Here is a 22,687-nt window from a genome sequence, read left to right on the forward strand (position 1 = left end):
AAAGCCACCTGGTGTTAATTACATCCAAAATACAAACTCAAGGATATATATGCCTATATTCTATATCCCAATGCCAATAGTTACAAGCACTGGTCAAAATGCTCACAACAAGATCAAGTACCTGGGAGGTACCTTGCCATCATAGCGTGACTCCAGAGGAAAAGCTCTGACAAAGAACCCCTCGAAAACTTTGCTTTTTTATACACTGTAATAAACAGGTAGTGTGGGACCTGAGCTAAGGACAGATAAAGCAGCTAGGGCTGAACAATGTCTTCTGCCCCAGTCAAGACAAGATTAATGACTGGGCCTCTTTCTTCAAGGTTTTCTTCTTATCTCATTGGGCCATATTTGTTTCTAACTACTAAACTACACAATTTTTAAATAATAAACTAAACAAACCAAATATATACATCACCTGGTACCCAATTATCCAAGTTGTCTTTATTTCTGTGATCTCAACCCAAACTTTACATAAGAAGACACTGATATTTAAGAGTTACCACAAGTTTAACACAAACAATTTTTGTTTCTCTTCAACCCATCCTTTTACATGCTTCGGGCCTATCACTCATGCTAAAATCCAAACTCAATTTAACACCATAGTTTGCTTAGGCCTGATGTGGGCCTATATTCCCACAAAGACTACGATCTTCTCTATCTCCAGTCTTTACAGTCTAGAGAGACCCCAGAGAGATTACAAACATACAGCAACCCACAAGGAATAGGGGGGGGGGCGGGGTCATGGAAGGTCAGATTTAGATGTCTATAGGTGCAATCTGCCAACAAAAGCAGAGAGAAAGAGAACAACAACTTTCAGCCATTATATTTTCTTGTGCCTGTGCATTGTGGTGGATTCTCCTTCATTGTAAATTTTTAAATCAAGATTGGGTGTTGTTCTGAAACCTATGTCCAATTCAAACAGGAATTAATTCAAAGGAGTCCAAGGACTTGTGTTCTACAGAGGATCTGACTAGACGATCACAGTGATCCCATCTGGTTTTTATAATCTAAGAATCTTATGCTATATTAAAGAGAAATATTTTCTTTACATGTAAGTACTTATAGATCAGTGGTTCTCAACCAGGGGTACATGTCCCCCTGGGGTACGCAGAGGTATTCCAAGGGGTACATCAACTCATCTAGATGTTTGTCTAGTTTTACCACAGGGTACATAAAAAGCACAGCGAAGTCAGTACAAACTAAAATTTCATACAGACAATGACATGTTTATACTGCTCTATATACTATACACTGAAATGTAAGTACAATATTTATATTCCAATTGGTTTATTTTATAATTATATGGTAAAAATGAGAAAGTCAGCAATTTTTCAGTAATAGTGTGCTGTGACACTTCTGTATTTTTATGTCTGATGTTGAGTACTATACTAAGCAAGTGGTTGTTAAGTGAGGTGAAACTTGGGGTACGCAAGACAAATCAGACTCTTGAAAGGGGTACAGTAGTCTGGAAAGGTTGAGAGACACTATTATACACCATGATCAAGTCACCTCTTAACCCTCTCTTCGATAAATCTAAACCGATTAAAATATATTTACTCTCACCGTAAGGCATATTTTTCAGACCTTGAATTGTTCTTATAGTTCTTTTCTGCACTCTCTCCAATTTTTCAACATGCTTTTTGAAGTGTGAACACCAGAACTGGAGGTGGTTTTTCAGGAATGGTCTCTCCAATGCTGTAAACAGAGGTAATATAACCTCCCTGCTTCTACTTAATATTCCCCTGCTTATATATCCAAGGATCATGCTAGTTTTCTTGGCCGCAGCATTGCATTGGCTCCCTGCTCCTGCAATCTGACTGGCACAGGTCACCGTGACCCTTACACCCATGCTAGCGATGTCAGTGGGGCTCCAAACACACACAGACCTTCACCAGCCTGGATCAGACAGCAGGAGCAGGGATCAGTGCTGCATGCAATAGATAAACAATTAAGTAACTGGTTTCAGAGTAGCAGCCGTGTTAGCCTGTATCCGCAAAAAGAAAAGGAGTACGTGTGGCACCTTCAAGACTAACCAATTTATTTGAGCATAAGCTTTCGTGAGCTACAGCTCACTTCATCGGATGCATCCGATGAAGTGAGCTGTAGCTCACGAATGCTTATGCTCAAATAAATTGGTTAGTCTCGAAGGTGCCACAAATACTCCTTTTGTAATTAAATAACTGATGTTAATAGCCAGACAGAGGATACACCAGCTAACCAGCATGGCAGCAAAGCAGATGATATGATGTGCCTAATGAAATCCCCCTGCAGAAAGTACACTCTGTACTTGAATATGACTTTCCAGACCTTATCCCTGAACTGCACAGTTTATCAGTGGGAAGAGAAACGTGTTCCTACTTACGATCACTTAACACTTCATAGGCTTCTGCGAGCTGCCTGAATTTATCCAGCGCCCAAGGTTCTTTATTTTTTAAAGGATGGTTCTTCAAGGCTAGTTTCCGGTAGCTGCAAAAGAGAAGCCAGGGAGGCCCAGCCCCAGGGTGGGCGCAGTTAGATCCTGTTCTGACATGCAATCTGAAGCGCTTTTCAACTAAGTGCATTTGTCAGACGTTTAAGATCCCAAAACACCAGCGGAATGGATGCGTGGGATTGGGGCCCGACCCTGCCCTCCCGAGTTCCTCTCTTGCACACTGCAAGGTCTGGTTCCAAGGCTGGGTGTCTGCCCTGCTGTGGCTGAGGAAATCAGTAGCACCTAAACACAGCTGGTAACGGCTCACCGGACCGGACCACTCTGGTTACAGGGTGTATGGTCACGCCCATGGCGGCATGTTCTCCGTGTATATACATCTCCCCACGGCAGTTTCCACGGCACGCATCCGCTGAAGCGAGCTGTCGCTCAGGAAAGCTCATGCTCAGGTAAATTGGTTCGTCTCCAGGGCGCCACCAGTCCTCGGTGCATGGCTCTGCGGCCTGCCCCCCAAAGCGCGGGACGGTCAGAGGGAGCGGAGGGCGTGCCCGCACTCTCGCCGCCCCGCGCGAGGCGCAGAGCCTACAAGGTCTGTGGGCATCGAGCTCCCATGGGTTTCTAAGGGAGTTAGGCACCCCCCGAGGCCGACGGGCCCCCGGGGGAGCCGCGGCCGGGCCGGGGCCCCCGTGACCCGGCGGGGCGCACCCCCCCCCCCGGAGTCCCGCTCACGCCTGTTTGATGTCGGCGTCCCTGGCGCTGCGGCGGAGCTCCAGCACCGCGTAGTAATCCTGCCCCATGGCGCCCGGCCCGCTCGTCCGTTGCTATGGACGCCGCCGCGCGGGGCAGTGTGGGAGTTGTAGTTCTTTTCACCCGGACACCACTTCCGGACTACACGTCCCTCCCCCCCCCCGGGGGCCTGTGTTTAGGGGAGGGGGTAAGAGACGCCGCCCTCACCCACAGCAGGCCTCGGCGCACCCCACCCCACCCCCCCGAGCTCCTGGGGCAGCGGCCCAGCATGGTTTGGGAGCCCCCTCAGAGAGACACTGCAGCCCCAGGGCCCCCATCCCCCCACCAGCTCCACCCCGCTCCTTTCCCCACCCTTTCCTCCACCCAGGGTTGCCAGGGGTGGTTGGAGGGATTCCTGGAGGTTTCATCACATGACAATTTTTAATTTAAAATGTATCTTGAACTCCTGGAGACTCCAGGCTAATCCTGGAGGGTTGGCAACCCTACCTCCGTCCTGCCCCACCTGCATGGGGCCTGCTTCTCTTGTCTCACTTCCCCTCTCCATTTCTTCTGCAGAGCCCTCACCCATGAGCCCTCCCCAACACCTGGCCTACTGAAGCGGCTGTGTGAATGGCTCCGCTGTGGGGTATTCCTTGCATTAGGGAGGGCCGAGCGCACTTCCCCGTGTGCATTCATTTACCAACAATGCACAGCTCAGCACCCACTGTGCCATCATCCCCATTAGCAGTATTGGGGCATGATGGTATTTCATTTTCACAAATATCGGGAGGGAGGGAGGGAGGGAGGACAAAAGTCTTACAGGTGAACAGGGAACTGGTATGGATGGAGCCTTGCTGTATTCTGATAAGCCAGTCCTATATTCCTAAATGCTCCCTGACACCATGGCATGCACTGTGATAGTTATTTAAAAGTAAATGGTTACTTGTCTTCAGAGTACTTTACACACGTTAACTCAGCCATCACAAATTCTGCTGGGGCTGGTGGGTTTTATTAGCAGATTTTCAGGAGTAAAAGGTGGGAAAGTAGATTTTGTACATGGGCTAAATTCTTATGACAATTTTGATTGGCTAAAAGGTAGTTACGGATCACCCCCTTTTTACAGATGGGGAAACCAGGCATAGAGAGATTAAGTGATTTGCTCAAGGTCACATAGTGAGTCAGTGGCAGAGCTGAATTAGATCTCTGGAGTTCCTAAATCTTATCCCACTGTTCACTCTAATACCATGTGACAGCACAGGAATTTACAAACACATGCACACAAATTATGGGGGTAGATCAGAGTCCACAGGACTGAACCTTTGTCCCTTAGACTTAACATTTAGATGAAAATGATAGTCTGCCATTATTATTCGAATCCTATGGCAAAAAGATGCTTTTCACCATACCATAAGAGCTATATAATTACTGATTTAACAAAAACTGGTGGAATTTTAATGTGGCCTTCACTACAATGGCTACAACTGGATATATTTTTAAACTGCACAAGAACATATGTATTTCATTCAAGTGGAGATCAAACTGAAGTCTCAAATTTAGTCTGAGTTCAAATCATGGCTGCTCACTAAATTCACAGAATAGTCACACTTTTTGTTGTAGAATAGTCACAAGAAAGATTATGAGGCATTGAATGTGACATGGACATAGCAGAGTCGTTTTGCTTTTAAATTAACTGTCTTGAAAATACACAAACTTCTCTAGACAGAGGTGATCAAAAGTCAATCCCTTTATTTCAATCAATTCTGCAGTGTGGTCACCTCCCCATCTCTTGTCTCTCCAGCCCCAAGATCATAGTCTTGTTAGAAATACCAAAAATGTCCACTGCGAAATGCGAAAACAGTTCTGTAAATATATTTGCAGATACAGAGGGTCTTGCATTAACATCTTCTATAAGCTGCTTACTGGAAGAGAATGGTCTAAACTTTGGTTGTAATAAGCAGCACAAGATCAAGAATTCTATGTACAGTCTTGTTCTTAGATTTTATCACAACAATGTTCTCAAAGCTTATATATACACACTTCATACATACTGTACAGTCCTAGAAAGGTAGCTTTGCTTTTATTGGGAAGTGCTACTTAGCCTAGGTTCCAAACCTAGCTAGATTTTAGCCTTGGTTCTTAGTTCATCTGTTTTCCACACACCACAAGTGGTCAGATGTCAGAAAGCTGGTATCTCCTCACCATCCCATCTCTGCAACATGTATAGACTTGTTTCTCCCATGTCGCTACCTAGAAGAGGGAAATGAAAATATTATTTAAAAATAAAACCTCTTACATGAACATCGTCCTCATCTGCTTTTCCACAAGTGCCTTAGTGCTTTCTCCTATGCAACCCTATATGAGTAGGGAAAAACTCCCATCCTCTTAAATCCACCCATAAAACACACCTCTCCCATGAGGCAGACAAATCACAATAACTGGCCACTGGCAAGGTGAAAGACCAGCCGCGCTTGACAACTCACAATAGAAACATATCCATATTAAGCTAGCTCATCTTAATTGATTAGCCTCTTACAGAGAAAATGAAAAAGTGGAGAATCTTCTTACTATATGTTCCATTCTATGCATCCGATGAAGTGAGCTGTAGCCCACAAAAGCTTATGCTCAAATAAATCTGGTATCTCTGTGTTAACAATTGGAAATCCTACTGGTACCGCCATGGATAGGGCAGTTTGCTACTGACAGAAGCTCATGTACTTCCCCAAATGCTATATTATAGTGGATTCTGAACTCAGCAAAAGCCTGAAGAGAAATGGGAACATTTGAAAATGCAGCAGTTTCCCTGAAGGAAAACTGGAGGAAGAGTGAAGAAGACACATCAGTAAATCGTGAGCGGTCCTGTTGAACAGCACTGTTGGGCATGTTTCCTGGTCCACTAGGTATGTCCATTTTTCTTCAGATTTGCAATTATAAAGATGACTTTGTAACAGCGCTTGGGGTCTACAATGTGACAGCTAAATAAATGCTTTATAGTTATTCAGCAACGACTCTTAGAAACAAGTTTTTTTGGGGGGTTTTGAATTGTTTCAAAGATGATGGGCTTTTCTGTCAGATCTGAGAGAGAAGATGGATTTCTTTTGCTCACGGATCACCACCAGTTAAAAGTCTGCAGGCCAAACTCTGCCCTTGGGTATGCTGGCCTACGCTGCCTTCAGGGGGTATACTGTTGGAACAGATGGCAAGATATGACTTTGCAATAGGGCTGTCAATTAACTGCAGTTAACTCATGTAACTAGATCAAAAAAATTAATAGCGATTAAAAAAATTAATCACAATTCATCGCAGTTTTAATCGCACTGTTAAACAGAATACCAACTGAAATTTATTAAATATTTTTGGATGTTTTTATACATTTTCAAATATATTGATTTCAATTACAACACAGAATACAAAATGTACACTGCTTACTTTATATTATTTTTGATTATCATTTTTACAGTGCAAATATATGTAAACAAAAGAAACAATATTTTTCAATTCATCTCATACAAATACTGTAGTGCAATTTACAAATATAGATTTTCTTTGTTACATAACTGCACTCAAAAACAAAACAAAAAGCAAGACTTTAGAGTCTACAAGTCCACTCAGTCCTACTTCTCGTTCAGCCAACCACTAAGACAAACTAGTTTGTTTACATTTGCAGGCGATAACGCTCCCCTCTTCTTATTTACAACGTCACCAGAAAGTGAGAACAGGTTTTCGCATGGGACTTTTGTAGCCAGCAATGCAAGGTATTTATGTGCTACATATGCTAAACATTCATATGCCCCTTGATGCTTTGGCCGCCATTCCAGAGGACATGCTTCCATGCTGAAGACGCTCGCTTAAAAAATAATGCGTTAATTAAATTTGTGACTGAACTCCTTGCGGAAGAATTGTATGTCTCCGGCTCTATTTTACCTGCATTCTGCCATATATTTCATGTTGTAGCAGTCTCAGATGACGACTCAGTACATGTTGTTCATTTTAAGAACACTTTCGCTGCACATTTGACAAAATGCTAAGAGGGTACCAATGTGAGATTTCTAAAGATGGCTACAGCACTCAACCCAAGATTAAAGAATCTGAAGTGCCTTCCAAAATCTGAGAGGGATGAGATGTGGAGTATGCTTTCAAGAATCTTAAAAGAGCAACACTGTGATGCGGAAAATACAGAACCCAAACCACCAAAAAAGAAAATCAACCTTCTGCTGGTAGCATCTGACTCAGATGATGAAAATGAAAATGCATCCGTCTGCACTGCTTTGGATTGTTATCGAGAAGAACCCATCATCAGCACGGACATGTCCTCTGGCATGGTGGTTGAAGTATGAAGGACATATGAATCTTTAGGGCATCTGGCATGTAAATATCTTGCGACGATGGCTACAACAGTGCCATGCGAACACCTGTTCTCACTTTCAGGTGACGCTCTGAACAAGAAGCAGGTAGCATTATCTCCTGAAAATGTAAACAAATTGTTTTTTCTCTGAGCGTTTGGCTGAACAAGAAAAAAGGACTGAGTGGATTTGTAGGCTCTAAAGTTTTACATTGTTTTATTTTTGAATGCAGTTTTTTTTTTACATAATTCTACATTTGTAAGTTCAACTTTCTGATAAAGAGATTGCACTACAGTATTTGTATGAGGTGAACTGAAAAATACTATTTCTTTTTTTCTTACAGTGCAAATATTTGTAGTCAAAAATAAATATAAAGTGAGCACTCTACACTTTGTATTCTGTGTTGTAATTGAAATCTACATTTTCAAATATATTGAAAAACAACCAAAATATTTATATAAATGGTATTCTATTATTAACACTGCAATTAATCGAGCAATTGATTTTTTTAATCGCTTGACAGCCATACTTTGCAACTGGAACCTGGTTATAAGGAGCGCTAAGCATCATCATCAACACTGTGGCTGTATGGAGCTAGATCCTAATCCAGTGCTCTCCCCCAGAGCTGTGTTGACTCAGCAGGGTTTATGGGAATAAAGAGTAGCAAAAACTTACTCTGATTTCTGAAATCAACAGATGAGATTCGGAATATGCGCAGTGGGCAGCTCAGCTGGGTAAGAACAGTGCCATTTTTACCGTCACTTTTCTAAATAGAATTGCCCTTTAAAATAAGACTTGAATGCAGAGGCAGGAGCCCCTAAGTTCTAATCAGAGCTCTCTCTGACAATGGACAAGTTACTTAACCTCTCTGCCTCAGTTTCCCCATCTGAGAGAGGAGAAATTACGCTAGGAATGGTTTTTGTAAAGTGTTAAAACTATTCAAATAAAAAAGTAAATTTAAAAATTCACTTCTCAAAAAGGTGCCAGCTCTGCCGGTTGCCAAATCACCAGACAATGGCGGCCATGGCAGAGTGCCACCTTCATTCCCCCTCGCTGTTACCCAGGGCAATAGTGAGCAGACCTAGCCATTACCTTGTATACAGGGTCACAGTCTGCTTCTGTGAGGTCAATTACGTGATCAAGATCTTGCTGAATAATAAAGCAGGTTCCATCACCTAGAAAAAACAAAACAGGTAAGGAACACAGAACTGCTTGCAAGATAAGACAGTCTCACAACTACAAACGGACGCAGATTGGCATAATACAGGCACCATTTTGTATCAGAGCCCAATCGCTGCTTTAAATCATAAGACTGCAGAAGAACTGCACTTGTTACACAAAGCCAACAGAGTCCTTTGAATAGGAGTTGTGGGCTGCCAGTTTGGCCAGACAGACGCTCAAAAGATTGGGGTACTTTATGGAAGAGTCAGTTGTTTTGGGAGACCACTGCGGAATGATGACAGAAGAACATGAGATGTTAGGAAGTTAATGAAACACTGATTAACACTGTTCCCATTGTGTCACTTGTCATCCATTTGCAGTGGATATGTTTTCAAAGGGTATGTCTACTCTTGAGCTGGAAGATGTAATTTCCAGCTCAAGCAGATATGTCCACGCTAGCTCTAATCGAGCTAGTATGCTAAAAACAGAAGCCTAGCCATGGGGATGTGAACAGCGGTAGGGATTAGCCACCTGGTTATGATCCCACCGCTTGCACCCCTGCAGCTACACTCCTATTTCTAGTAAGCTAGTGCAGGTATACCTCCTCGAGCTGGAAATTACATCTCCAGCTCCTGCATAGACCAAAATGTCACTTGGACAGCCAGCTATCACCTTGCACCCCAACCCAGGAATTCACAGAGAAAGCAGAGCTGCATGATCGCAGTGAGACATTGGCTGATCATATGGAGGGATGTGAACATAACCAAGAGGAGAGATAAGAGCAACTCCAGCTAGCCCTTTGGAAGCTCCCCTCCAGCACCAGACTGGAAACAGGTCAAGAGGTTAAAAAAAAAAAAAAAAATAGATACGATCTAAAAGCTCTGGTCTTTGGTCAGAACATACTCATCACATCCTCTTAATTCACTGGAGGCCTGCTTCTGAACAGCCTGGTATAGTGATTTATACCTCTGCAAAGTGGGTAGGAAACACTCCCAACTCAGAACAGTAGCATTACACACCCATTTTGCAGAGCCGTAAGAGACTCCATGAAGAGCAAGGAAATGGAGAATCAGGTCCTTGTTTTATAAAGTGCCTTTCACAGTTCTTCTCCGCTTCAGAGGACCGCAAGCAGAAGCTGACGTGTCCACACACTGCAGAGCAATGTGCAGAAGCGTCTTACGAGGATGACGATTAAGGTAACCACACTGCAAAGTAAACACTGTTGCCTCAGGAACTCTTGTACTACCTTGGCTGGCAATAAATCCGTCTCTATAAGGGAGTAGACAAAGCACCGGTGCTCCTGATCTATGAATGATCTGAACTGGAGCCCTAGAAAAACCAGCAGAAACAAGGTCAAAGCATTATAATCAAAGACCACACTGTTGTACTGATTTAGATGGAATATATGGGCCAAAGGTGTTAACATAACCCGGTCACTGTTTAACATTAAATAGTGTTAAACAAGGCTTGGTATAGACCTCAGCCTTCTTAGTACCAGGGCAAACCCACCATTAAATATCCTTTTAACCTCTTATTAAAGATAAAGAAAAGGAAACACAGTCAACGCATTTGAAAGGTAAAATATTAAATAAGACTTTCATTTTAACAACATCCCTTGTTCCCCTTCTCTTTAGCTGGAGAGAGTTTGTAAAAGGAAAACTCCTTGTGTTTGACAGTCTCTTAGATTATATGAAAGATGGCAACAACTGTCCTTTGGGGAAAAGAGATATTAGTTGAGATGGGCTAGAGGTGTTGTTGTTAAGCTCTGATCCCATTTCATCCCACGTGATGACTGCGATTCAGCTGGAGCTGATGGTGATAGTGATGTCATCTGGGTCCCTCTCTCTGCCTTGGTCTGGTCAGGACAGGACATCTCTCAAGGTTAGCATAACAAAGACCGAGGGCCCCAGGAGATGGTGAGGGTGGCAGCCATGATGGTGAAGCTTGCTTCAGTACCCTGTTCTCTCATTTCCCCAAAAAAGTTTCTTTCTTCAAGGATCCAAAAAGGGAGTGGTGGGTAGAACAGACCAACCCCTCATTTTGTCTACCAATTAGGCCTAGTTTCTGACACACCAATTTTGGTTCATTAATTTGCAGACCCACATTTTCTTGTTCACAAACCCTGACTTCAACACAGTCCTTGAGTTATATCAGTAGGCTTTTTTGTTTTTGTGTCTGGTTTTCTTGCACCTATTTATAACATTCTTTACTAAAAATAAACTTGATCTATTTTTCACAGTTAATTCCCAAGCAGGCAAAAAGGTATACGCCCAACTGTCAGAACAATGCCCATATGCAATATAATAAAGAACAAGCAAATAGACCAGAGCAAGAAAGTTATTTAAAGATTAAAATCATTACAGTCACATGAATTATACAGAGTGAGATTGGAAAGCTGGTGGTTAGTCACCATGGACAAGGGATAAAACTGGAAAGATAGAGATGCATCCAGTCTGCAAAGCTCAATATTTTATCCTTCAGTGGATAGATCAGGGCAATGATTTCTCCAAAGGCAATTCCAGAAGATATAAAGGGATCTAAATGCTAGTTAGTTTGTAGGCATGCACCATGATTCCCTCCGTACAGAATTTAAAGAGATTATCCTTAATGAAATAGATGAAAGCTTGGAGATTTTCCAATAACAGAAAAGGAATTTTTCAGAAATTGAATGCTAAATTCTCGTGTCATCATCTGAAAGTACCATCTTGACAACCTCCCAAGTGGAATGTGCATTTGGCACGAATATAAACAAAGTTAATCATTGCATTGTACGTACGAGCTTGATGAAGAGCTTTCAGAAAAAGGAAACACTTGGCAGTGGGTAGATCAATTCAGAAATACTAAATTGGAACGGAGAATCATATTGCAAGTGGAATTCACCACTTATAAAGCATGTTATATCGAAGGCCTAAAGAATTAAGCTCATTGTCAGAGGCAGTGGGGGATGGGATTTCCGTCTGGTGGAAGGTGTTTTAAGCTGTACTGGTTGTAGAACAGCTGATAAAATGACATGGTAGGAAAAAGTGCTGGTGCTTTGAACAGGTTTATATTTAACTCCTACATTATTGCGATTTTCAGTGCATGTCCAGAGCATCCAAAGCTTTGGATGGGCGCGCACACAGCATACAACCAAAATCTATATAAAGCAAGACAAATTCCATTCTTCAGCAGTCTATATAAAATGAATCCGTGTTGTAGTCTCAGTCCAGTTCCTAGCGGAAGAGAGTCTACAACAAAACCACCACAAACACAAGTGGCATCCTCATTGGTCATCTCTGTAGAGATGCCAAGGGCTGAATAGGCCAAAGAGACCAAGTTATTCTCTCACTTCTAGCAGGAGTCCCTTCAGATCAGGCCTGAAGCACAGAGGTAGGGCACTAAGGAAAAGACTGAACTGTAACGGACCCTGATACACCTGTTCTGTGGCTAAATTTAGGAGCCAGCATCCCAGGGACTCCTGCACTGCTGATGCTTGTGTTGCACCTGTTCTACAGTCACCATGGCTGTCAATTTAGCTCCTTTCACCAACGTTGAATTCACGGCTTTAAACACCTCACCACACTTGCCCCTCACTTTGTATTTCTGACATCCAGCTGATATAGATTTCCATCCTGAGTCCCTGCTAGGAGATAGATGCTTGAGAGGAAGGTACAGCAGTTAAATGCATCAGATCCAACGAAGAGAAACACCTGGGAATGAAAGGAGAGAAGACTTTAAATATCAGTTTATTCACAGGTAGCATGAAAGACAAAACCCACCAGCCTTATTCTTAATAGGAGTCCCAGGGAAAAGGGAACGAGTGATTTATTTAGGAAGTCACGGATACGGTCACTTCCGTGAGTTATCACAGACAATTATACACGACCTGTCAGAGGCAACATGGGGCTAACAGCTCTTTGCTCCTTCCCAAGACATCCAGAGGCAATAATGCAAAGAAAGCCTCCAGGAATGAGCCTGTCACACTAGCATTGGCAATATATATAGTTAACACTGCTGGGATTCCCCTGGAGAGATAAGGTAGCACATCATACAGAGACAGCAGGGACAATACTGGGCATATAATACCCTCCATGGTCTTCCTCCAGCCTTCATTGCAGGGCCTAGAAATCTCACTTCTCTCCCTGCTAATCTTGCAGCAACCTCCCTCTGTTTCAGGCACAACTGTGTTGGTGGAAGAGTCTTCTCCAATGCAGCATTTGTCATCTCTCCATTACTTTTCCAAACTCAGATGTTCTCCCATGTCTCTACCTCTTCAGTCTCTGTCCTCTATTTAAACTCTATAAGAGGATTTAAATCTGGCCCATGTTTTGGAAGTGTGTGTACAGGAGATACTATACAAGAAAGGAACCTGTACTGTGTAAGGCAAACATCTGTCCCAATACCAGAGACTGTACTTGTATAAGATCATTGCTACCAGTCTTAACATTTTGTGCAGAGGATCCACTGCCTCAATTTAGTCACTGGTGTGTAAGAGAACAAATATTTAAAGCCAAGTAAGATCATCAGACCTTATAAACCCATTCTTGATGCTTTATGGAGTACACTGGTATTTTAGCCCTTTGCTGCTTACATTAATCACTCTCTAGACAGAACTAGAGGAGTTGTCAAGGCAGCGTTTGCTCTGTGGCAGCAGTACTTGGTTTATGGATATATTCTGACCACTGTTTAAACCCTTGGAAAGAAGAGTTAAATTTGGATTATAACTACTGAGTTCATTAAGGGAGATGCAGTCTGAGATTTGTTCATTCCATAGATGGAGCTATTATGAAGAAGTCTTGCACAGCTACTCCCAGTTGCTTCTCCACATGTCATTACTGGTATGTCTGGCTTTTGGCACAAGCATATTCTAGGCCCCCACCTTCTTGAGGCTCTATCATAGGCCCTGCTATGCCATTACTACACACTTCCCATTCCTATTCCAGTTTGGGCTGCTCCAAGCCTGTCTCGCAAGTGAGAGAGAATCCCAGGCTCCCAGCTGGTTAGACCAGACCACCCACAGTTGACAGGAAGGCAGAAGGTACTGGTTGGTAGACCACAGGTCTCCATCTGGTAAGATGGCACAAGTGCTCGATAAGGCAGCTCTAGTAAGGACATTTTGGGGAAGGTGGCGTTATTGTAAAAATGAGACCTACTACAAATTCGTTGTTGCTGATCAGAGAAGAAGCCATCGCTTGGAGTGATCTCATATAGATTGTATGGAGGGTGAGTCAGATTGAATACATTTTTCCAACGAATTTTTGAAAATAATGTAATCCTTTTATGAAGGATTTTTTTTTTTATGAAATGTAAGAGATGGTTGCAAATTAACAAGATTATGCTAGGCTGATTTTACACTGGGCTTTCAAACGGAACAACAGTTTTTAGAAAGATTGTACCCATGTTTTTCTTTTTCTAGTATTACAATATAAAACCAAACATCACCATGCAGTTGAAAGGGGAGGCCTTAAAATCCAAGGGAAAATGTGTGTGGACATTAAGAATTCCAGGGTGCTTTTCGTAAAACTAGGGTTTGCCGTGGTGTCCTTGGCCAAAATTCCACCGCCGCTCCCCCCACCTCCCCTACTTATATACTGTGTCAGTGACACCCCCCCCAGAGAAGGCTGTATTTCAGTGGTGCTGTCTGCATAATTTGCAAAAAGAAAAGGAGAACCTGTGGCACCTTAGAGACTAACCAATTTATTGGAGCAATTGGTTAGTCTCTAAGCTGCCACAAGTCCTCCTTTACTTTTTGCGAATACAGACTAACACGGCTGTTACTCTGAAACCTGTCATAATTTGCAAAGCATTTTGGGATTAGACACATGATAAAAAGACCATTTTGAACCTCTGGATTAAAATCTAGAACACAACATATGAAAGGGAGAAAATGCAAAGTTATAGCTCCTACCACACCTCTGCCCCTTTAGTGTTAAATTTATGTCTTAATTTACAGGTGTAATAGCCACATTTTCTGAATTTTGTAGTTAAAAATTGCGAACTTCTACTAGCAGTCTTTGCATTTAATTTCCTTTAGAAAAAGAAATGATTATACACTGAATGGAATTTGCTACATATCCTCATTTCAATGTGTAATCGCTGCATTGGTTTCAATGCATCACACTCCCGATATGCATGCTCCAGTACTGAACTGGTGCATTGCACACCTGTATGTTATGAAGTCAGGAGAAAAAGTGTATTGCAGACAGACATTAAATGAGTTCCAGATGCTTGTTAACATTTCATCTTATAGGTCAAAAGGTGCTAAGAGGTTTTGAATGGACAGTAGTGAACACGTCTCATGAGATCCTTACCGGCTGCCTGCTCTGTAATCCCACACCTTGGAGCTTTTTGTCTTCCCGAGCCAACAGCAGGATTTTCCCTTCTGTCCCAATTTCACGTTCACCTGTTAAAATTCTAATTGTTATCATCATTGGCAGTGATGCAAGGCATCTTGGCAACAGAATTGGGGATGCTTATGCTGATGGTACCAAAATCTCTACCAGATGCTCATAGGACATACCTCTTTCTACATGGAAATCCAGCAGGTCCCTTTGAGGTTCAGACTAGGACTTGGTGTGGCAAAATGTCTGATGATTTTGGGGTGGGAAAGGGGAAGAAAACACCCTTTTAACTAGGGAGGGAAAGGCAAGGAGATTCATGTACCAACAGACAATATACTCATTTCCAAAGGCCTCAATTATATAGAGCCTAATCTTACTCCTGCTGAAACCCACAACAAAGCTCCCTGTGGAGCAGAAGCATACCCCTAAACACCAAGAATGGCAGGGTGGACCAATAATCACACAGATACTAGAGCCAATGGAACCTCCTGCTAATTTTAGCCAATACATACATGTTAGATGTAATATACACCACACTAAATGAGTATTATGCACTTGGTATGAATATAATACCCGTTATAGATATATAGATATTGTGACGAAGTTCCTCCTCTACCTTGGTGGGTCTTGCGCTTATTGGCGGATTTGCTCACCTTAGAGATTCACGGCGGCCCTCAGTTTGGCCGTTTTCGTGAACCCACAGTCCAGGTCAACTCCTCCTGTGTCTAACCAGGAGTTGGGAGGTTTGGGGGGAACCCGGGCCCTCCCTCTACTCCGGGTTCCAGCCCAGGGCCCTGTGGAATGCAGCTGTCTAGAGTGCCTCCTGGAACAGCTGTGCGACAGCTACAACTCCCTGGGCTACTTCCCCATGGCCTCCTCCCAACCCCTTCTTTATCCTCACCATAGGACCTTCCTCCTGGTGTCTGATAATGCTTGTACTCCTCAGTCCTCCAGCAGTCCCCGTTCTCACTCTCAGCTCCTAGTGCCTCTAGCTCCCAGCTCTTCACACACATGCCACAAACTGAAGTGAAGTCCTTTTTAAACTCAGGTGCCCTGATTAGCCAGCCTTAATTGATTCTAACAGCTTCTTGATTGGCTGCAGGTGTTCTAATCAGCCTGTCTGTCTTAATTGTTTTTTAGAAAGTTCCTGATTGTTCTGGAACCTTCCCTGTTGCCTTACCCAGGGAAAAGGGACCTACTCAACCTGGAGCTAATATATCTGCCTTCTATCACTCTCCTGTAGCCAAGGAAACATCTATACATGCTCGTGCTCCACACCCTGCACGTCCTCACCCTTGCGTCCCGCCCTGATACAAAATGGTGGGACCTCCTGCCACTTCTGGAGGGTGAGGAGCCCCGGTGGGCCAGCCTATACTCCACCTTGGTCCCGAGGCCCGCCGGGGATATCAGTTGGTGACTCCTTCATGGAGCGGTGAGCACGGGCGTATACTTGGCACGGTTCACCCCATTCCAGACACCTACCCTTTTTGCGGCGTGAGGGAAACCCTGGCACACATATACTTGGAGTGTGCCAGGCTGCAGCCCCTATTCCAGCTCCTAACGAATATTTTGTTGCGCTTTTGGTTACACTTCTCCCCTTTTTATTTATGCACTCCCTATCTGCGGCCCCACAAAGTCACGGGACCTCCTGGTCAACCTCCTCCTGGCCCTGGCTAAAATGGCCATCTATAAAACCAGGGTGAGGAGGTTGGCCAATGGAGTCTCCTGTGACTGTGGGGCCTATTTCCGATCCTCCATCCGTTCACGTATCCGGGCAGAGTTCTTCTGGGCGGCGTCCACTGACTCCCTTGATGCCTTTGAGGAGCAGTGGGCGCTGCCCGGGGTTCTCTGCTAGGTGTCCCCATCCGGTTCCCTTCGTTTGACCCTTTGACCACACTCCTGTCCCTGTTATTTCATTAGTTGTCCCCTGTAATCATTTGTGTCCAGGTCCTGTGGATCCCCCTCTTAAGCTCGGGGGGGGGGGGGGAGAGAAGAGATCCTTTAGCAGTGGGCAGGCGAAGCACTTCCCGGATCCCAATAGGATCACTCTCCTGTAGCCATCTGGCTCGACCCTGTCACAATATGCACACACAAATAAATAAGTGTTGGGAAATTATGTTAACTAAATGTATTACACTCTCCCTATAGTTCCGTTCATCCATGTCAAAAATCCCACTGCACTTTGCAAAGCTGAAGTCAGCTCTGGCATTAAAAAATGGGAAGCCTGTCAAAGCTAAGAGACATGAATGTTGTGTCCTAGCATAGGCTGGGATGCCGCTCTACACCCAACTGATTTGGAGTGTAGTATCTAGAACAGAGATAAGAAAAGTATAGAACAAAACAACAACTGTTGTGAACTGATGGGCTGGATCTTAGTACAGACTTTTGTAACTTGTAAAATCATACTAGAAACACTACTAGCTGAAATGCCTGTCTTTGAAGCACAACTTCTGTGTAAACATAAAGGTCATACTGCGAGATAAGAATTCCTTCCCAGAAGGAGGATATGTATGTTTGCTTTTCATACTTTACTGCTTTGTCTTTAGACAATAAATTTGGCTAAGTTCAGTTATTTGGTCTCAGACATTTTTAATAATGAACTAGGAGTGTAGTCAAATAATTGGCTACACCTTTTAGTCTATATCATCCTCTGAAAAGGAACTGTATTCTTCAGCTTCTCTCAGGACTCCAGTGAGCAACCCTGATGGCCCGCTTCCCTTCCTCTTGAGAGTTTATGCTGTCAGAAGAGACCACTGAGGATGGAACTGCTGCCCTAGCGATGAAGGATTCCCCTCTATAACAGCAGTTACGTATTTTCCCTAGAGTCTGCACATGGTACATCTTTTTAAGGGAAAAAGAAAACCTCTCTATATTACTTACTAGGTGCTTTTTCAGGTGAGCCCAGATTTACTGTATTGTCAGCAACGCACAGAGCAATGCCATTCACAGGAGAACCACAATCTGCAACAACGCCTAGGCACGCAGATTTCCCACAATCCCAGAGGCGGGCAGTGCCATCTCTAGAACTGGAAATGACATTTCTTCCCCGATCCACAATGGCTGTGTCCAGGATACCTACACCAAAGCAAAGAAACTTCTCAGAAGCGTAGAAGTGAGGAAGTTACAGCAAGGTTGGAAAAAGCACCTATCTTGCTTTAAAAAGCTGGAAGGCAAGCACCAGAATCTCACAGGCAGTAGGCCAGTTGGGTGAAATCCCACTGGAGTTACATCTGCTTACACCAGAACTGAATCTGGCCCCTGAGCTAGATAACCCCATTATGAATTTGGACAGGTCAGTGATACTTGTGTATTCCAGATACAGCAACATGAAAAGCATGTTTCTTACCAGCTGTTAACATTCCCTTACAATTTTATAAAAAGAAAAGGAGTACTTGTGGCACCTTAGAGACTAACCAATTTATTTGAGCATAAGATTCCGTGAGCTACAGCTCACTTCATCGGATGCATAAAGTGGAAAATACAGTGAGGAGATTTATATACACACAGACCATGAAAAAATGGGTGTTTATCATACACATTGTAAGGAGAGTGATCACTTAAGATGAGCTATTACCAGCAGGACAGTGGGGTGGGGGGAGAGAAAACCTACTCTGAAACCTTACAATTTTATATCACTGTTGTTTCTAACATTTAAAGAGGTATATTTGAATAGTTACAAGGTTTAATTAACAGTCTGCATACAGAAGCAAAGTTCAAATGCCAGGGCTGTTTTTCAAACAAAAGTCAACTGCAACCAGACGAAACCAAATTTAATTATTCTAGCTGACTGCAGCTACTGAGACTCCTTGTGATCCAATAATGTATACAACGGATTAAGTCAATTTTGGAGACAACAGAAATCTGCTAGATTTCCTCTCATTGAAGCTCTACTACATTTCCTGTCAGATTAATTTACAACATTGTTGCAATACATCCACAAAGCCTTTTACACGTTTTAAAAATCCAAAAAAAGGTCAAGTGAAAATTATGCTAGGTTCACTGCAGGAGTCCAGAAAGATACTGCATTAATATTTTGCTCAACTATTTCAACAGATGCCACTTAAGTTAGGCTGACTCAAGCTGTAGTGTAGACATAGCCTAAGTCACTCGGAGGCGTGAATAAACCAGCCCTCTGAGTGACATAAGTACCAGTGTGCACAGCGCTATGTTGGAGGGAGAGCTTCTCCCACCACATAGATACCATGGCCCACGGAGGTGGTTTTATTTTGCTATTCCTGTCCCCTGCCCTCTTGTCAGGTAATCACCCTCCCCTAAATTCAGCACCACACAACAGACTTCGTGCTCTGAGGCACAAACAGTGTCTTTACTTGTTTTATGAGGCACCTACAACATTGCTGGACATTTGAAAAATAACAGATCATCTGAAGCAACAGCGGTACAACCTTTATTATCTGAATGTCTTGATTAATGCTGAATAACCATTTATAATGGAAGGAATTTTCAGTGTAATCCATATAACCAGGGGATATCAGCCTATTTAGGACAGCAAGGAGTTCGACAGCCAACTATACAGAGAAGGAATAAAATGCTACCCGACAAGAACAACTTCAGGTGTTTAGAATAGCAGCTGTTTTTGTCTGTGTTTTATATACAAATGCTGGGAGTCTGAAGAAGAGATTTGAAGCATCTAATGTTAATGCACAGCACAAAAATGTAATAGGCTGATGCTTGAACTTTAGCCCTCTGCTGTGATGTAATTATATAGGCAGCGGATTAAGCATTTTAAAGGCTAGTTTGTGTACCTCCTTTGTGACCTTTAAACGTTACTACACAGCTGGCATCTTCTGCTGACCAGATCTTTAGCTGGGCATCCATTCCCCCACTCAGAACCACAAGGCCCGACGGGAAAAACCTGCAACAATTCACATCATACACATGGCCTTCCAATAGTCTCTGGAAAAACAAAGAACTGCATGCTAGTTCCACTGTTATCACCCCGATGCCATCCTGTATTAAGTTATTCAGTACTAGAAAGCACACAGTGTTTTTACCTAAATCGTGGACATGGTCAAATCCCCCACGAACACAGCTAATCTTCTACAGTGGGATAAGTTCAAAAGCAGACAGTGAACAATTGCGCCGTAGCTACCATCACTTTTAACTATGCCTCCATGTTTTAATATTTGCAAAAAGAAAAGGAGTACTTGTGGCATCTTAGAGACTAACCAATTTATTTGAGCATGAGCTTTCGTGAGCTACAGCTCACTTCATCGGATGCATACCGTGGAAACTGCAGAAGACATTATATACACACAGAGACCATGAAACAATACCTCCTCCCGCCCCACTGTCCTGCTGGTAATAGCTTATCTAAAGTGATCATCAAGTTGGGCCATTTCCAGCACAAAAACCTGGATGTGCTGGAAATGGCCCAACTTGATGATCACTTTAGATAAGCTATTACCAGCAGGACAGTGGGGCGGGAGGAGGTATTGTTTCATGGTCTCTGTGTGTATATAATGTCTTCTGCAGTTTCCACGGTATGCATCCGATGAAGTGAGCTGTAGCTCACGAAAGCTCATGCTCAAATAAATTGGTTAGTCTCTAAGATGCCACAAGTACTCCTTTTCTTTTTGCGAACACAGACTAACACGGCTGTTACTCTGAAACATGTTTTAATATTGGCACTCATCATCATAGCCTCTGAGCATCACTTCCCTTGGGAGATTATGCCACAGTCTATTAGATCTTTGACCTCAGAAGTGAAATTTACGCTAACGTCTCACTCAAAGGAGAACACCGTAACCACACTGGACCTCAGTGCACAGTCACTATTAGTTAGGAGCCAAAGCTAGGGCCGGGACACTATAATCTATGAACTTGAGACAAAGAAATGTATAAGAACCCAAAGATAGAGCCAAAGTTCTTACTCTTATTTCTCCATTAGCCGCCTGCCAGACTTTCATGGTTCCATCGGTGCTGGAAGAGACGCCAAGGCCCCCGCCACTGGAAATATCAATGCAGAGTATCTGTTTGGAAAGACAGCACCAAATAGTTTGAGCATTTTGTGTGACCCTACGAACACATGCTTATTTTGCTCACTCCCGCAAGGGAATTTTGCATTGAAGGAGACCTGCTAACCAAAGCATTCAGTAATAACACCTATATAGAGATAGATATTGCAGATTTCACCATAGCACCTGAGCAATCATAGTCAATCACTTCACATGCATAACTGAACAATTCTGGTCTGATAATACTCTCCACATACAAAGCACCTTTCATTTGAGGACCTCAAGACCTTTTACAGACATTGGTCTCAGATGTTAGGAGGCACTCATCGAGAAATGTTAAGAATATGTTTAACAAGGTCTTGGCTTTCTCATTTAGTCTAACCAGAAAAAAGGGTTGTCTCCCTTTTGGGAGGGAAGGGGGCTTGACAGAAGGGAGTAGGTAGCTTAAATGAGTGTTTTCTGATTAAGTTGTATTATACAGACAGACATTCTGTGTCTCTCCCTCAAGGACAAACTGCTGGTATGATCTGACCTGAACCCAGGCTTCAGACCTATTGACTGACTGGATTATCTGACTTGATTCACCTCGATTTCTTACAATTTGGTGGCATTTACAAGCAGAGATTTTGCTAAATTTTTCCTCTGGCTCAGCTCAGAATTCTGCCTGGGCAAGGAGATGGAGTGGATTTTGAAGGGCAGGTCAGCAGCATGTATAGATAGCAATAATTACATTTCAATTGGCAAGACCAAGTTTTTGGTTGCCCTGGGTTGAACAGAGGCCAGGATTTTTCTAGACTGTAGGCATAAGCCCCTTTTTGCAAATAAGAAACTGAAGTAATGAGGTTACGCAACTGGCTCAAAATAACAGTCAGTAGCAGAGCTTGGACTAGAACCCTGACGCAGACCTTTGCTCTCATTACTAGACAATATTCCCTTCCTTACGCTATACGGTACCTAAGCGTAGCCTCTTCTGCTTAACTCCCAGTGCCATGAAAGGGCATTGTGTTTGCGAGCATAGGAAAACAGATCCAAACCTGCAAAAGATCAGGTTTGAAATACTCAGACACCCAGCAGCCACAGCCTTAAATTCTAGTAGGGCTGACTTCATCCTCATTAAGTAGATAAACTGACTCCCACACAATTTACCACTTTTTGTGACAGCAAACATTTGCCTTATATCCTTTCACAAATTTCTCTTTCCCTAAAATATTGTGCATCACTGCTGTGATCTGGTAAATAGATTTCTTCTACTCTGAAGGGGGCTGCATTTTAGTTGTGGATGAAGTAATTTTGTAAGGCATTGTGTAATCATATCACTTCGCCCACTGATAAAGTACAGCTACTCCTGGGGTGGAATATGACAGCTGGGTAACAGATTGTATCAACAGTGAACAGTTAAGGACAAAACTGTAAGAATAGTCTTCAGCTGAAGGAAAACAGAACATAATTACTCAACCTGGAACTCTGATAGAGTAAGGCCTTCGCTCCAGCATCCCAGTAGAAAAGGATATGGGATCCTTACTACTCACAAGTAGTCAGCACTCAGGTTTTATGTCTTATCTAAAAGAAAAGCTCATCTAGTGGCATCATACTGAGGCATCAGTTCGATACCAACTCAGAATGAAGAATGCCACCTAACGATTTGCCACCACGTTTTCCCTGGTTTCCTATCCAAGCAATGACCAGGCCAAACTCTGTTTAGCTCATGAGCTCTGACAAGCAAGAACACAGCTAGGG

The 22,687-nt window shown here is 43.1% G+C and overlaps 2 protein-coding genes and 1 long non-coding RNA gene across 6 annotated transcripts in view; 1 reads left to right on the forward strand and 2 right to left on the reverse strand.

Annotated features, from left to right (window-relative positions):
• Positions 1 to 3,244, reverse strand: part of DNAJB13 (DnaJ heat shock protein family (Hsp40) member B13) — a 16,323-nt gene extending 13,079 nt beyond the window's left edge. The window contains exons 1-2 of one of the 4 annotated variants that reach the window (XM_084647823.1): positions 3,158 to 3,244; positions 2,363 to 2,466 (exon numbers count right to left, since the gene is read on the reverse strand). In XM_084647823.1, the coding sequence (XP_084503949.1) occupies positions 2,363 to 2,466; positions 3,158 to 3,225 (172 nt within the window). In that variant the 5' untranslated portion in view covers positions 3,226 to 3,244. Of the gene's footprint in view, positions 1 to 2,362; positions 3,061 to 3,157 lie in introns of those variants that run through there. The other 3 variants (XM_084647821.1, XM_084647824.1, XM_084647822.1) reach the window with 3 other exon arrangements.
• Positions 2,803 to 9,890, forward strand: LOC311530901. The gene is made up of 3 exons (XR_014714114.1): positions 2,803 to 2,877; positions 5,892 to 6,051; positions 9,774 to 9,890. It is a non-coding gene; the product is annotated as an uncharacterized lncRNA (long non-coding RNA).
• Positions 4,881 to 22,687, reverse strand: part of PAAF1 (proteasomal ATPase associated factor 1) — a 27,090-nt gene continuing 9,283 nt past the window's right edge. Inside the window, exons 5-12 of the mRNA XM_084647920.1 lie at positions 20,867 to 20,965; positions 19,739 to 19,889; positions 17,856 to 18,050; positions 14,946 to 15,037; positions 12,229 to 12,344; positions 9,902 to 9,984; positions 8,587 to 8,669; positions 4,881 to 5,401 (exon numbers count right to left, since the gene is read on the reverse strand). Coding sequence (XP_084504046.1) covers positions 5,324 to 5,401; positions 8,587 to 8,669; positions 9,902 to 9,984; positions 12,229 to 12,344; positions 14,946 to 15,037; positions 17,856 to 18,050; positions 19,739 to 19,889; positions 20,867 to 20,965 — 897 coding nt within the window. The 3' untranslated portion in view covers positions 4,881 to 5,323. The remainder of the gene's footprint in view (positions 5,402 to 8,586; positions 8,670 to 9,901; positions 9,985 to 12,228; positions 12,345 to 14,945; positions 15,038 to 17,855; positions 18,051 to 19,738; positions 19,890 to 20,866; positions 20,966 to 22,687) is intronic.

The sequence above is a fragment of the Lepidochelys olivacea genome, assembly GCF_965140295.1.
Source record: "Lepidochelys olivacea isolate rLepOli2 genome assembly, chromosome: 1".
NCBI lineage: Eukaryota > Metazoa > Chordata > Testudines > Cheloniidae > Lepidochelys > Lepidochelys olivacea.